At 43.2% G+C, this 14,173-nt stretch overlaps 1 protein-coding gene across 4 annotated transcripts; it reads right to left on the reverse strand.

Annotated features, from left to right (window-relative positions):
• Positions 1–483: 483 nt before the first annotated feature.
• Positions 484–13,650, reverse strand: oga (O-GlcNAcase). Of its 4 annotated transcripts, none has more exons than XM_070977120.1 (19): positions 13,142–13,316; positions 12,275–12,326; positions 12,064–12,161; positions 11,740–11,870; positions 11,478–11,649; positions 11,282–11,380; positions 10,890–11,174; positions 10,591–10,749; positions 10,245–10,348; positions 9,851–10,114; positions 9,538–9,741; positions 8,883–9,057; positions 7,260–7,313; positions 5,696–5,781; positions 4,511–4,615; positions 4,009–4,100; positions 3,699–3,891; positions 3,457–3,616; positions 484–2,935 (listed from the first exon to the last, which is right to left on the reverse strand). In XM_070977120.1, the coding sequence occupies exons 1-19, from the start codon at positions 13,305–13,307 to the stop codon at positions 2,799–2,801; spliced, it is 2,736 nt and encodes a 911-aa protein (XP_070833221.1). In that variant the 5' UTR covers positions 13,308–13,316; the 3' UTR covers positions 484–2,798. The 4 variants fall into 4 exon arrangements, with proteins under 4 accessions (XP_070833221.1, XP_070833219.1, XP_070833222.1 ...); XM_070977118.1 differs by having other exon boundaries at positions 10,245–10,435; XM_070977121.1 differs by lacking the exon at positions 7,260–7,313 and having other exon boundaries at positions 13,142–13,650.
• Positions 13,651–14,173: the final 523 nt, after the last annotated feature.

Here is a 14,173-nt window from a genome sequence, read left to right on the forward strand (position 1 = left end):
TAAACCTATGATACTTTCAAGTAATTCTAAATTAAGAACTTAAAACACAATAAAATTCAGGGATAATTGCCTCATGCATTTCTGAAAATGTAACAACTCAGCTCACCATTATACAATCAAAAAAAAAACAAGCTGTCACTGACAAGCAGATGTACACAGATTATTCCACACAATACATAAAAGATATGTGAGTTTGTGTTTAAATCATGTTTTCAGGAACACTGCAGCTGGTGAGGACGGTTTACACCACAACTCGAAACCTGACAGGGACATTAAATCAGGAATGACCCCTATCCTACCTGTGCCAGACCAGGTGTATTTAGTGATGGAGACGGTTTCATATTTCCGTGTTTGCAGGCATAACCTTCCTTTTATTTGTCAAAACAAACAGAAAAGATTATTGGCCAGATTAAAAACATCCTGTATACTGCACAGACATTTTCACTGCTTCAGTCAGGACACAAAGGACAGGAAGCAACAAAGTGACTTATTATGGTTTATTAGTTTTTAATCTTATGTATCTTACATACAAATTTTACATGGTAACCCCCCCACCCCAGATAATCAAAATGTACAATTGGAGCCCTTTCTCTCAGTCACAGCCCACTTCTATCAAACCTGATTGGCAGAGGAGAAAGCTCGAGCAAACAGCAAAATGAACCATTGAAACAAAGCTTGGAAATATTCTGCTGTCTTTTCTGAAGACGAACGGCAGGTCTGATGGTGAGTTTCACACCTTGTTGTACCACAGCCAGTTCGGACGGCTGCACAGGACAGGGCGTTGTTAACAAGGCCAGCATTTTCTTTTCCTTGAAAGGAAAACAGAAAACTAGCCGCACTTTCAATGAAGATATACAAAATAATAACACTTTATGACTGACAGTGTAATCAGACTGTCCATCAACTACAGTATTATGCTCACAGAGGTGAGTGGCATGCTTCTTCCTCTATGCAGCACGTGATGAGGTTACTCTAACGACCGCCACAGCAACTCCAATACACCTCATGCACATTATGAATGTATACAGTATCAAAACATCACATTGGCAGACAGCTACTGAAAAGCAACTGATGATCCTCATGTATCCAACAGAGCACTCCTATCTACAGTCCAAGTGCTTTTTCTTTTAAGTAACTATATACATTTACAAAAAACAAATGGGAAATGCGTCGGAATATAAAACATTCAATGGGCAGATAGGAAAAAGGCCGAGGAATTTATGCTCCGAGCCCAACAACAGTTGAACAGTGCGGGAGTCACTTTGGTGACAGGATTTAACAACCTCTGCGACATGGAGAACTCGCAGAGGCGCCGCTGAGAAGACATTCATCTGAGAGTTAGCAATGCTGAAACAATTTCTATTAGCAACAGTAAGCAAAGGGTAACTCTTCAGCACATCTCTTGAACATAGCCCAGATCACCTGCTGTCTACGAGTCAGGTTTGGAATTAGTGGCTAAGACAAAACTGAGGCGCTTCATGACAGCGGGAGGGCTGAAGCTTCCACGTCTTTAGGATTCTTATTCATTTTAACTGACTTATTATTTACTTACTAGTAAATGTAACAGTTGACACAGCTGAAAACGACAGTCTGAGCTTTCTCTGTCAGCTAGCTTCGGTTTACTGAGGGATTTCCGTGCTGGAACGATCTGGTTCGGCGAATTTGCGCAGCAGCAAGGCCAATGTCAGAAATGACCCTTCTTTAGCTGCATCTGACTGACGCACATTAGAAAGCCTTTATGCAGAAGACACTGGGGTCTGCGATATAAATCTAAAAGTTGAAGGCAATGAACCAAAAGGCAATAGCTTAAACAGGAAATAAGCAAAAAAAAAAAAAAAACACTCCTGGTTTATAAAAACGAACTGGCCATGAGCGAAGCGCTGAACAGGAACAGGCTGAGAACCATGTTTGTAAACTTGTGGAAGCTTTTCTATTGCTTTCCAAACTTTGACTACTACTTGAACGGAAATTCAGAAGACCCCCTGGTCGAGTCTTCAGCAGACTCAACAAATACTTCTCTTTGCTGGTCTGTGAGGATCTTTTATTGAGGGTTTCACAAACCCCAAAAAGCTACAATTGTCCACCCACTTGTTCATGCGTACAGACGCTGCTTTTCACATCACTTTTTCTTCGAAACACGCCACTTAAAAAGGCCTCTTTCTCCGAGTATATTGTGGAGCAACTGGAAATACCATGATGTGATGATGAAAGGCAAACCCTCACATAGCACCTCACATCCTGTACAAAGGTGTCCTACTTATGTCGACAGCTGTGTTATTTCTCTGTGTTAGAGCTGGGAAAGCAGGACGTAGGGGTAGCGAGACACTACCTGAGATACAGGCTGCCCTCATTTCACAGCTCTGCCTCCATTTCAGATACAGACACTATGCATTTGGGCATGCGGGCAAAATCCATGTAATGGCTACTGGATTAAATCAGAAAAAGGCTTATGGAGTTATTACTTCCTGCCTCCTGGAGGTATATGAGTAGTGGGACCCCAGGAATCGATGCTGGAGTGCCACTCTTCCATCTGACTATAGATCTCTCTCTGCCTTTTAGCTTCAGATCTGCTGAATCCAACAGAGCCATAAAATCTAAGGGCAGCACAGGGAATCTGTGTGTGCGACTGCTGTGCTTCTGTACACAAATCCTAAAAAGAGGTTTCCTGGGGCTAGCCCAGATGGTAATGTAGTATAAAATCATCATGGAAGTTTTTCTCATGAAGGTAGCAAACATGTTTAAGCCACGTTGACTTGCTCTCCCTCTCCCTCTGTCTGTTATTGCAGCAGGACACTTCTTCATAGGCTGCGTCCCATAATGATGACATCTTTGGGAAAGCCCTCCATTTTGGCGACTTCGAAGCATCCCAGCTTACTATAGAAGTCCAACATTCTCTTATCAGTCTGACGAACCTTACAGAATGCACCAAGGGACCCTGGAAGTGAAAGACAAAAAAAGATGACAACGACACCAAATATGGTGTTAGGCTGACCATGATCATCTTCTCTGTCTCTGACCGGTACTAAAACTGGTTCAAGACCTCTGTCACAGGAAGAGAAGATCATTTCAGTTTCTACTTCTTACAGCTGAACACCCTCAGATTCATTTTTGTAGTTTACTTTGGAGCTAAAACTGTGAGCCTTGATTCATAAATAGATGCTTAACAAAAGCTTCATCATATAAACGGGATGCATTTTACCATGAAATGGATGAACTATGTTTTATGAAAACTCATCTCAGAACTGCTTTAGGTTTGCTCTCATTTTCACATTGCATGTAGATCAGACTCGTGAAGCTGCTCGTCTTCGGCTTTAGAAACGCAGCCAAGCACCAATTTACATCTAACACCCTTTTACCAACGTGACAGGTGAGACTAACGCAATATGTTCTTTCTCTAGTTAGTGCAATGAGTAGCAATGAACATTGTTGTCCTGAGTGAAGACAACAGCCACCTACCGTTGGCCTTGAGTGAAGATAGAAGACACCCCATCATGCTTTTGGCCACACTGGGATCAGTGACCTTGGCGTGAATATCGACCTTGATTAGGGAGGGGAAGTTGGAGAGGAAAGAGTCTGGAAGACCCTCCTCCTCTTCGTGGAAACTCAGCATCATCTTCTACAGGGACGACAAACAGAGACGGTGAAGTAAAATTCACTGGAGCCACCCGACACTGATGTCATGATCGTTAGGATCCTACCTCAGCCTCTGTGAGGTCCTTCTCACAGTCAGGTTTGTTGTATTTCTCTTGCATGAAGGGAATCCAGTTCAACTTGCATTTCTTGATGAAGGGCTTGACATCCACGGTACCAAGAGCATAACCGCAGATCCCTTCATCATCCTCGAGCACAAACCCATACTCTGAACTCAGAGTCAGGAGACCTCCTACTAACCTGTGAGCAAGCAGGAAGGAGTTTTGTCAGCCATGAGCATTTGCTCTGCAGGGAAAAAACCTGCAGCCCCGACTTTAGGCTGGGCTGACTGTACACAAATAAATCTCCATGTTTTACCTGTCTCCTATTAGGTCAGGATCCTCATCTGAAAAGGGGACATCCTCAAGCCCTTCACAGTACATTTCTTTGCAGATTTTATAAACTGCAGCCTGCGAACACAAAGACAGATAGAGCTGTTAATGTAGTAGATGAGCAGCACCCAAAATAACTCTCCTATAAGTATTAAAGCGAACCCCAGAAAACGCCATAAAGAATGTCAATGTGCTTAAAGACGGTTTGGAAACACACAGTCTGAAGCTGTCTTTACATTCAGTACATATACTTGCTGATGTAAGAGCAGTTGAGCGTAGCATTATGGCATATTAAGCACAGAGCACTGACAGCATAAACTCGGTCAGTTCTGCTGGGAACACAAGCAACTGGCCAACATCGCTTCTGCAACTATACATTTAGAGCATTTTGGTGACAGCACTATTAATGCCTCGTAACTGATGACAAAATACTTGAGTTCTGGTAAAAAAAAAAGGTGCATGACAACACACACAAAGAAACATCTTACCTCATCTTTGGGAAAGTACGGCCTTATGGAATAAAGTTTGGAGGTTGGCATTGAAGGTGGAGGCTGGTAGAAAAGATCGTTTGCCCCATCTATTGGCAACAATCTCTGTGGGTATCAAAAAAACAGGTTCAGTTTCACTGAGACCAGGTGGTGTGCCGCTCTGGCTGACTGCCTCACTGTGCATTTGCTGCAGCTGAGCCACTGTCAAACCAGAAGGAACTATAGACGAGAGCAAAGTGCTTTGGAACGACAGTTAAAACAAAGGTCTCGTAAACTGATATTCCTTATTGATCTGACAGCGGACAACAAGAGCAAACGTCACATCTTTCTCATTTTTGCTAAAGGAACATAGCACGACAAGCACACACACACATTTGCTTTTGAAATATAACAAATCGAGGGTGGTATTTTGGTCTGACTAAGGTTTTACTGGCTGAAGGAGATGCTCCTTTCCCTTTTGTAAGACATCGCAATAGTTCGCTGCGCAGGACCCTCCTGTTGAGAAAAATAATGATGCTGGCGCAGAGAGACAGAGAGAACTCCAGGAAAAAAACCAAAGTGGCAAATTAAATGTGAGCAAACTGAGTCATTCAATATCAGTTGCTATCATGAGTCTTGCTACTCTCCAAGGATGGAGATAATACTTTTGGCTGGACTGGTGCGTTTGATCATGGAGTTTTCCCATTGCAAACATGCTAGCGTTCTCGCGGGCGCTGCGATGCTTGTGTGCGCGCTTGCAAAGGGTTGGCGTGGTAATTTGTGCGCTGTGCTTTCCTGCAAAGAAATGAGATGTCATGAAAATAAAACCTAGCCATGCTCGCTTGCGCCGCGTGCGCTAGGGAAAAGCAGCATCTCCTTGGGCAGTTGCTGAAAGAAATTCAAATTAATCAATCAGGAAATGCCATGCCAAACACGGGCTGTAAGCTCTTTTGTCAGGATGGGTTTCAGGCCACCCATTCCCCTCCCGCAGACTGACAATATCCCAAAATAATACAAGGACATGAGCGTCTTTGGAGAACAAGTGATGGGGATGGAACCGGAATTTTATGAAGCCTGACCCAATACAATCAGCTCACCTTCGACAGACCAAAGCCCTTCATACCTGCGCACATTTACCATTGTCTTCTTTGCTAACAACACTCTTTTTTTTCCATTTGATGGCTGTAAGTTCAATGCATTAGATACCTGGAACTCTCCTGCTAGACCTCCCCTAAAGGCCCAGGGCTCTTGGTCTCCTCTAAGGAATTGTGCTGAGGACTGACTACGACACCCTGTTAGGAGCAGAGCCAAGCGGACATTGTTACCACAGGATGGGGCTCTCTGACACAGATGAAGCGAGTGGGGAGATGGGGAGGAAGGGGGTCATATGTATCTAATAGCAAAATCCATATAAATAAATGTATTTTGTTTTAACCATTAACACACAAAAAGGACCTAATTTGGGATAGATAGATTATATTCAGAGGAAATATTTTACGATAAAATGGGGCTTGAGCAACTAAAGCTTACATGTTGGAAAGAAGAAATCAGGTCCCAGATTCTAATTATTCAAAAAGCCTTTTATAAACTCTGAACCTTAAATTCTCAGTGATAAGACAACAACATCCAATTGCTCCACATAATATGGTATGCAGGTCTTAAGAAATAAGTGCCTTCATGCAGTAGAACGCACGCTCTCCGAAAACTGAAGCGAGAACAGACTTAAGTGCAGTTCAGCTGACGGACTTATTGAACTGACTATCAGAACTGAAACCCATACTGCCCAATGACTACAAAGGTAAGCTTCAGCTGCCGTCACCCCACTCATCTTAGCACCCCGTGTGAAGTCACATTCTCATCTTTATCTGCCTCGTCACATGACTGGGGAGCATGAGTCATCAAACCAGGAAGACAGAACAAACAGGTGGTATGAACATTCCCTGAATTAAAAGGCCCCTCGGCTGACTTTTAAAAGCCACAATCAGACAGACTACAGGGGAATACACTGCAGGGACAACGCATATAAGGAGGCGTGTATGTGTATCTGAAGCACACAGAGTTCTTACAGTTGGTATACAATAGCATTGCTGCAAGCAAAGCCTAACCCTGGTTGATGAGAAGCCCTGTCATGTGACCAGACAAATGCAGCGCGCGGGAAGGATATCTAACACTGCCTTACATATGAACCTCACCCTGATACCTAAAACAATTCCTCTGACGAGCTGGCAAAACACAGCGCGCAGATGCACCCACGGGAGGAACTCTGAACTTGCTTACCCAAATTAAAAACCTCAAAATGGACAAAACACTGGTCCCTTAAGACTGCATTGTCTTACTGCAATCAGTTACACAGAAAACATGCAACTCTTGTCCTTGCATGGCTGAGGTGTATTTGCGAGCACATTTCTCTTAAAACTACCCGGTCAGAAATATCCCAGAGTCGGCACAGAGATGTGCCGTGGTTCAATTTCAAAGCCAAGTGTAAATTCCCTTGAGTAGGTGCATCAGGCTGGTCTGAGCCATTTCTATAGGCCTACTGACAGAAACAAAAAAACAAGTTAGAGAGATGCTGCCAAAGAGAAATTTGGGAGTTAACACTTAGGATTCAAAGCTAAAATCGCTGCGCAAAATGTGACTTCATCCGGAGGGCGGCTTCCTTTCCTCCAAATCAAATCTTTTACATTTATCAATCTAGTTTATGAAAAAAAAAAAGTACATAAATCTGTTTCACACATGAACAAAGGAAAGACAACGTCAGCACTGTGCATACATCGGCCACTGTCGATCCAATAGCAGTAGAAACTTGTACTGTGGATTCTTCCATCTGTACACAATGAAGGGAGAAAACAGTAGAAAATAGTTATTAGTAAGTGTTCTCAGTACAATAGCCAGGGAGGTTGTGACTAAGTGCCGGCTGCACAGCTTCTATTAAAGGGAAAACATGGGGACTGATGTAAAAACATGCTAACAGCAACAGCAGAAGTCAACAGTTAGGCACTTACGACACTGCAGTAACTAAGAAGATAAGTATGGCGCTTTCATTTTCCTCAATGTTGCGAAAGTGGTCATTTCCTGGTGCATTAAACCAGTAATGTGGACTTTTGATGTGGCTTTGCCAGAGTGGGTATGCTGCCTGCTGTGTACTGTGGGCTAGAATCCTCAGCTTTACCATATAGCCGGACAGGACAGAAACCTGCGAATGAAACTGGGTTACAGGGGGTAGTCTACAGGCCATGCTGGTGCTTTAGACTATTCAAAAGAACACCCCAAAAAAGGATGGAGGTGTTATTACAAAGCTGAACACCACTCAAACTGCATCACAGTGCACCATCTTAAAGAATGAAAGAAAGTTGGAGGTGAAGGGAGAAGGAGGAGGGGGGGAGAAAGAGTATCCTCTCTTATGCAAGGCGATGGATTGCACCATGAAACAGCTTGAGTAAATGTTTCAGAGGGTTAAAATACTGCCTCATGTCAGAGACTACTCAGTGAGGCAACAGCACGAAACTTCCAGTGACGTATTAATACGGTTCACGTTAAAACCAGCTGAAAAAACATACACCCATTTAGACATTTCTTACACTGTTTATGCACCAGAATGGCCTTCCACAGTCAGTCAGTCAACTTGCTCTCCAAGCTCGCGTGCGCGCTAGGGCATGGAGGAGGCGGGGGATGGGGACTTCCCCCTGGCTCCCATCCCCACAGACAGAGAGATGGAAGCAAGTGTGTCTGTGTGGGAATGCAGCAGTGATGTTACCGGATACACAGCAAGCAGCAGTAACCCTGCTGGGACGTTTGCCACAGAGGCCCAGTTTAGATATCACCAAGATGGAGTAGCTAGTTATGGAGTAAATAAGGAGGATGCTAGCAGTGCAAGCGGCATTCAGTCAGATGAAAAAATAAAATAAAAAAAGAGGAAAACAATCAACATGTGTGAACAAGAGCAATTAATAGAATCAAAACTACTGAGAGGTGATGCATCTGGCCTGATCTGTGCTCAGCTGATCTATAAGACAATGGTCAATTAAAACTGGAGCCACTACAGACTCTCACCTTCTTTACAGGTGGTCACCAAGATTCCCCTAAGTCTGTGATCAGTAATAATACCATCTGTTTAGCAGACTGTGCAAGATGTGTGAAATAATCATAAACTTGCCTCATTAAACTACAGAGTGCAGGACTACAACATAATCCATGCAGCTAAATAATCTGTCATTAATGTGCTTTTTTCTTAATATAATCTGAGTTGTTTTTGTTTTTTTTAAAGGCAACTGACTGATTTGTGTGTGAATGTGTCTCTGAGAATAACAAAGGTCAGGAGTGCCAGACTTGCCCAGACTATCGTTATGCTACTGCTCTCTAAGAGTAAGCGCCTCATGGTTCCACTCATACATACCTAGCCACTGGACAAAAGACTTGACCATAGAAATGATGCTCTTGATGTCCCAGATGTAAGGGTACAGGTCGTACAGGATGGTGCGGTTGGCTGAGTTGGACAGCCGTGTGAACATCTGGATGACTGAGGTACACATTTCCTCAAACTTCTCTGCCCTTGATTGCCATTCTGCGACCTGCAGGCGACACAGTGGTTGGAAAAAAAGAGTAAATAGTGTTGGAAAAGCTCAGCAGCAAAACATTATGGTTTGTAATAGGCCCATTTGCACAGCAGACATCTTGACTTGTCTTAGCGCAGATGTTACTTCTAACACAGATAGTCCCTCTGTTTTATCTGTGTTCCAATAAGCCATGACATGTTGTTGTGGCCATGACATCATTAATTGCATTATTTACACCTGTGCTCTTCTGTGACTTGTCAACAAGGCTGATGGTTTAATAAGGAAAGCTGAGGTTCACACAAACACAGAAAACAATGTGCAGTGGTGCACTCCATCTGCTATCATAACTGCACCACCCAATGGACAGTATAGGTAGTACACATCCACCATTTTGTTTTCACCAACCAACGCTCATCACAAGCAGGTTCAGTTAATAATGAACCAGTTTTCTCATTCGCTCAACTCTTGTGTGTTTGTTTCACTGAATCAACCCACCTTGTCAGTTTCCTTTCTCTTGCAGTTGACACTGACGACACTGCTGTTTGCTCTTAGCCAGTTGAACTCCTTCAACATCTGCACGGCCTTGTTTCCATGTTCATAAGGCAGATAGAAGAGCTCTGCCAGCAAGCTCAGGTCCTCAAGTGTGAGGGGCTCTGCTGTGAACAGGGGCTTCTCGTTGGGCCCGGGCACAAACACGTCCTGCAGACACAAACCAGCAATAATGTGACTGTGTTGAGAATCTTAATTTGTTTTCGCTTTCAACTACAGATACAAAGAGCACAAAGAAGCTCTCAAATGTCATCAGCACCTGTTTGAGTTGATCGTCTGTCTGCATCGGGGCGATATCGCTCCCAGAGTCCTCCTGGATAGACTCTTCGGGGGACTTGGACTCTGCCAGACTCTCCTTGTCCGTATCCATGGGCTTCAGGTCCTCAGCCAACTTGTCAGCTAAGATGGGACCAATGTGCTTCTCCTCAGGGTCAGCCTCTGCTTCTGCCTCTGGCTCATCCACCATCTTCTCAACCACCATATCCATGGGCTCCTCATCTGAATCTTTCTTCTCCACCTCCACCTGCATGGGTGCATTAAAAAAAAGCCTGTAGAACCACATACAGATGCTCTCTCCTCCACTAAGCAAATGTTAAAGAAAGAAAGTGATGTTACTGTATTGTGCCAAACCACATGGAACAAAGAAAACTCACCTCCTCTTCCTCCTGAGGTATTTTTGCCAAGGGGTGTGAGAGTGGATCCAGACAGAGAGGCGGCATGGATGGAGACATGATGGGCTGCTGGAACACAGTTGTGACTGTTGTGGAAGAGCAGAGAGAGGGAGCAGCCATGGATGACACATCAATGGCTGTGCTTTTGGCACCACTCTGAGGCACCTGTCGGCCTGAAAGACAGAGATGAGCCTCACTGCATTATATTCTTCAGCCATAAAATTACCATTTTAGGCCGCCCGTGCCAACACTATGAGTGTAATCCAAGTATCACTGCTAGAGAAGCCATTAGCATAGAGATATGATACAATAATGGAACTGCTCTTACTGTTATATTGATGAGGAACACAAAATTCCCCTAGCCATTCAGAGAGAGCCAGTTTTAGAGCTAGCTGTGGGCTGTAGAGCATGTCTGTCTCCAGTTCTTCATCACTGCCCTCATTCTCTAACTTTATCTGGATGGACACTGTGCTGTCCTCGCCATCCGCTGGTAAAGAGAGAGAGAAAGAGGAACAAACACAGGAAAAAAACAGCATAGATGAATGGCCTGCACTACGATACCACATAAAATCACAGTGTATATACATCTAAACATTACGAAGCAGGAAACTTTTGGACCATACTTACTCATGACCACATCCTTGCGCACCCCATTCATATTAGACTTGTACCAGGTGGCAAGAGTGTGGATCGCTATAAAGTTGGACTCAAACTCGCAGTTTGGGTTAGTGAGGACTCCCTTGAGCCTGGGAATAAGCTCTGTGGAGCGGCCTTTGTATGGCCCTAAGAAAAGCCTCTTCTGGTCATAATCATTGGCGTGAATGTTGTCCCAGATCACAGGGGCTCTTCTTAGGATTTTTGACACCTCTTCAATAGACTCTACTGTAATATCTTTGGACACCACCTTGGGGCCTGCAGAAAAAAAAAATCCCAATAAATCAACTACTCTGACATGTATGACTGCATGCTTAACATTAGCATGGTGTTGGTCAGCTGACAGAAAACTGTGTTAGACTCACCTGTCCACAGCACGTCAATGCCAGGCAGCAGCTTCTCTCCTACTGTGTGGAGGTAGGGGGACTGAGGGACATTTGGGTAGCAGAATGTTCCACAATACTCTGGATTTCAAGGCAAGAAAGCAAATGAATAATGAATAAACAAGTAGGTGAAACAATTGTGGGAAATGTGCAAAGGATTCAGACAGAACTGCAGTACCAGTTGGACAGAAGAGGAAGGTTTCAGGCTCTCCCAGGTACTGGTAGATTTCGTTGGTAATGGAAACCTGAGCGTGTGCAAATGAGCTGAACACCTCTTTGTCAGCAGGGCACATGTTGTGGTCAATATCGTCAAAAAGTAAGGCAAATGACTTGCAGCCAAAGTGAGTAACCTGAGGGGGAGAGACAAGGAACTCTTGAAAATATCTATGGAGACTTTCAACATATTGTTCACACTGCTGTCACAGAAGATGCTGCAATACCTGATCGAGTTTTCTCTTGAGTGCAGAAACCTCTTTCTGATTGGAGAAGGTAATGTCCAGTCCAGGGGAAATGGCATAGATGAACTCTATCCCATGCTCCTTAGCAGCAGCAATCAAAGTCATGAGTTGTTCTAGGAGAGGATAGTTGGGGAAAGTCGCTCAATGCATTGTTGAGATTTTTCTAACAAATTATCTGAAAGCACTTTTTCCACTTCACCCATGTTTAAAACTGTATTATGCAGACTGTACTCAGAAAAACAGGCATTATTTGCTGTCCTTGCCCCAAGCAGGCAAGTGATCCAATGATCTGTTCTTTGTACTCACCTGCTTCTTCCACTGAGTACAGCTCTCTCCAGAACATTCTGTGCTTGTAGTCATCTTTGGGTGCATAAAGGTATGTATTCAGTCCCCATTTCTGCTGCCTGTCAAACACAATATTATGCAAACTCAGTATAACAACTCAAATCATCTAGCTATGTCATTAATATTATTTGATTAACATGCATGGTTAAATAATTCACATAGGTCATCATACCTTCTGAACAACTCTTTCCTCTGCTCCATTGTCCATGGTCGACCATAGAAGCCTGCATCAGCAAAAAATATACTCAGTTTCCATGAAGTCTGCAGTGCTGATGATCAACTACATTTCCTGTGCATGTTGAGCTGCTTGACTACTAACAACTAACAATTTGCCCCCAGGTGAAGGCACAGGCTGGGAGTGACATTAGACATGCAACTGTTGCATATTTAGGTCATTACTGTATTTCTGAATTTTTTCTATGAATCATCAGAAAGTATGAAAAATTAGCAACTTGAAGGTGTACGTGAGAGCCCAAAACTATGTCTCATATCTTCTTATTGAGTCTAACCACAGGCCAAACCACACAAAATCCAACAACTTACAACATGAAACATACAAATAGTTCTTCATCTTCATGAAGGTGTAAAAGTGTTTGGTGTATGCACTTGACAAGTGATACATCAGAAAAAAAATGCCAAAACGAATCCTGTATCAATACTGTCATTGCTGTTGATCGCCTGTCAATAAAAGTGCACCTTAAGTATAAATTCAACAACCAAGCCGTGAACGACGTGTAAGTGTTGATTTAACATCTGCACACATACATGTAAGCATACATGATTAATCTGAATAGCTTTAAATTCATGTGTTTAACCGCCCCTTGTGCTTTCTAAACTCACAATTGATTTCTGAATATTGATTTCCGAATGTTATCCATTTGCAAACGAGCTCATTTGCAACTGATACCAATCATCTCCTCCAGCAAGCAGGATTGCTGCGGTATTTAGGTGCCTTACATATGACTGCATGCGGATCATAACGGGATCAAATTACAGATTTAATTCTTTTTGCTCTATATTCAAATTAACGTTAACTAACCTTCCACGACTCCGCTTATGAATTTTCGATGCCCCGTCGGTTCGACTGCAATGCCGGACTCTTCCACCGGGCCAGGGGCCTCTGCACAAGCCTCTCCGGAGACTGGGCTGGGGCTCTGCTCACCATCCACCGGAGGAGTCTCTAGCGTCTTCTCTTTTTGAACCATTGTGAGATTTCTCTCAGTGTGACGTAAAGACGATTCAGAGAGTACCGTTTTATTCCTTTTTGTAGGCAATTAGATAAATTCGCTAAGCAAAACCTGGAGGAAATATATCGTCACTGTCTCACGTTAGCTAGCTTAACTCACGGTATTAGCAAGTCTATCAAAGTTGTCGAAAAATAAGCAACCGCTTCTACAAGATGTAACGAAAATACTATCAGGTGTTACAGGACAACATTTGTGTTTGTTAATATATAAGAAAAAACAAGACGTCCGTCCGCTTCTGTTCGATCATTTTCTTCCCTTTATGGTGGATTTGCCCTGGTTTTCGTTGGTTCTTCCTGTTTACACCGAGTGCGCATGCTCACGAGACTAGATTAAACCAGTCAAAACTAGATCTGCGTGACAAAACACCACAAAGATGTCACTATGTAAAAGAGATAGACTACATTTTTAGAGCAACGCTTAACATCAACCCGTAGCTAACATTAATAAAGGTAAACTGATCTGTATTTGTAACCTTATAATAGCTGCCAAGGTACAATTGATTTATGAAGTCAAATGTCTTCGTTTGCATTGGCAGAAAAAACCTCAGTTGCGATATTGGTTATAAAACAGTGGCTGAAAAACTCTCTGCCCAATTTATTTGATGTTATTGATAATAATGATAATTTCGCTGTTATTAGTGAACCAGGTTCAAACAATTATTAAGAGGATTCGTAAACTTGCAGCACAATTAGAGATAACGCTGACTCGTTTTTCAGTCCATGTCAAAGATCTCAACATCTTTCTAACATCTTGAGATTCCAGTCCATATTAGGAATGCAGCTGAGCGTTAACACTACATTCAACGGGGATGTGCTGCTCATCTG

This window comes from Chaetodon trifascialis, chromosome 13, assembly GCF_039877785.1.
Source record: "Chaetodon trifascialis isolate fChaTrf1 chromosome 13, fChaTrf1.hap1, whole genome shotgun sequence".
In the NCBI taxonomy this organism is placed as follows: domain Eukaryota; kingdom Metazoa; phylum Chordata; class Actinopteri; order Chaetodontiformes; family Chaetodontidae; genus Chaetodon; species Chaetodon trifascialis.

What these genes read in the sequence shown, in the direction of transcription:
- oga (XM_070977118.1), bottom strand. Translation starts at nt 13,307, where the DNA reads ATGGTTCAAAAAGAGAAGACGCTAGAGACTCCTCCGGTGGATGGTGAG. An exon ending in CAGACGATCAACTCAAACAG is followed by an intron (nt 9,742 to 9,850) that starts GTGCTGATGACA and finishes TTGTGTCTGCAG; the next exon opens with GACGTGTTTGTGCCCGGGCC. An exon ending in AGAGAAAGGAAACTGACAAG is followed by an intron (nt 9,058 to 9,537) that starts GTGGGTTGATTC and finishes TGTCGCCTGCAG; the next exon opens with GTCGCAGAATGGCAATCAAG.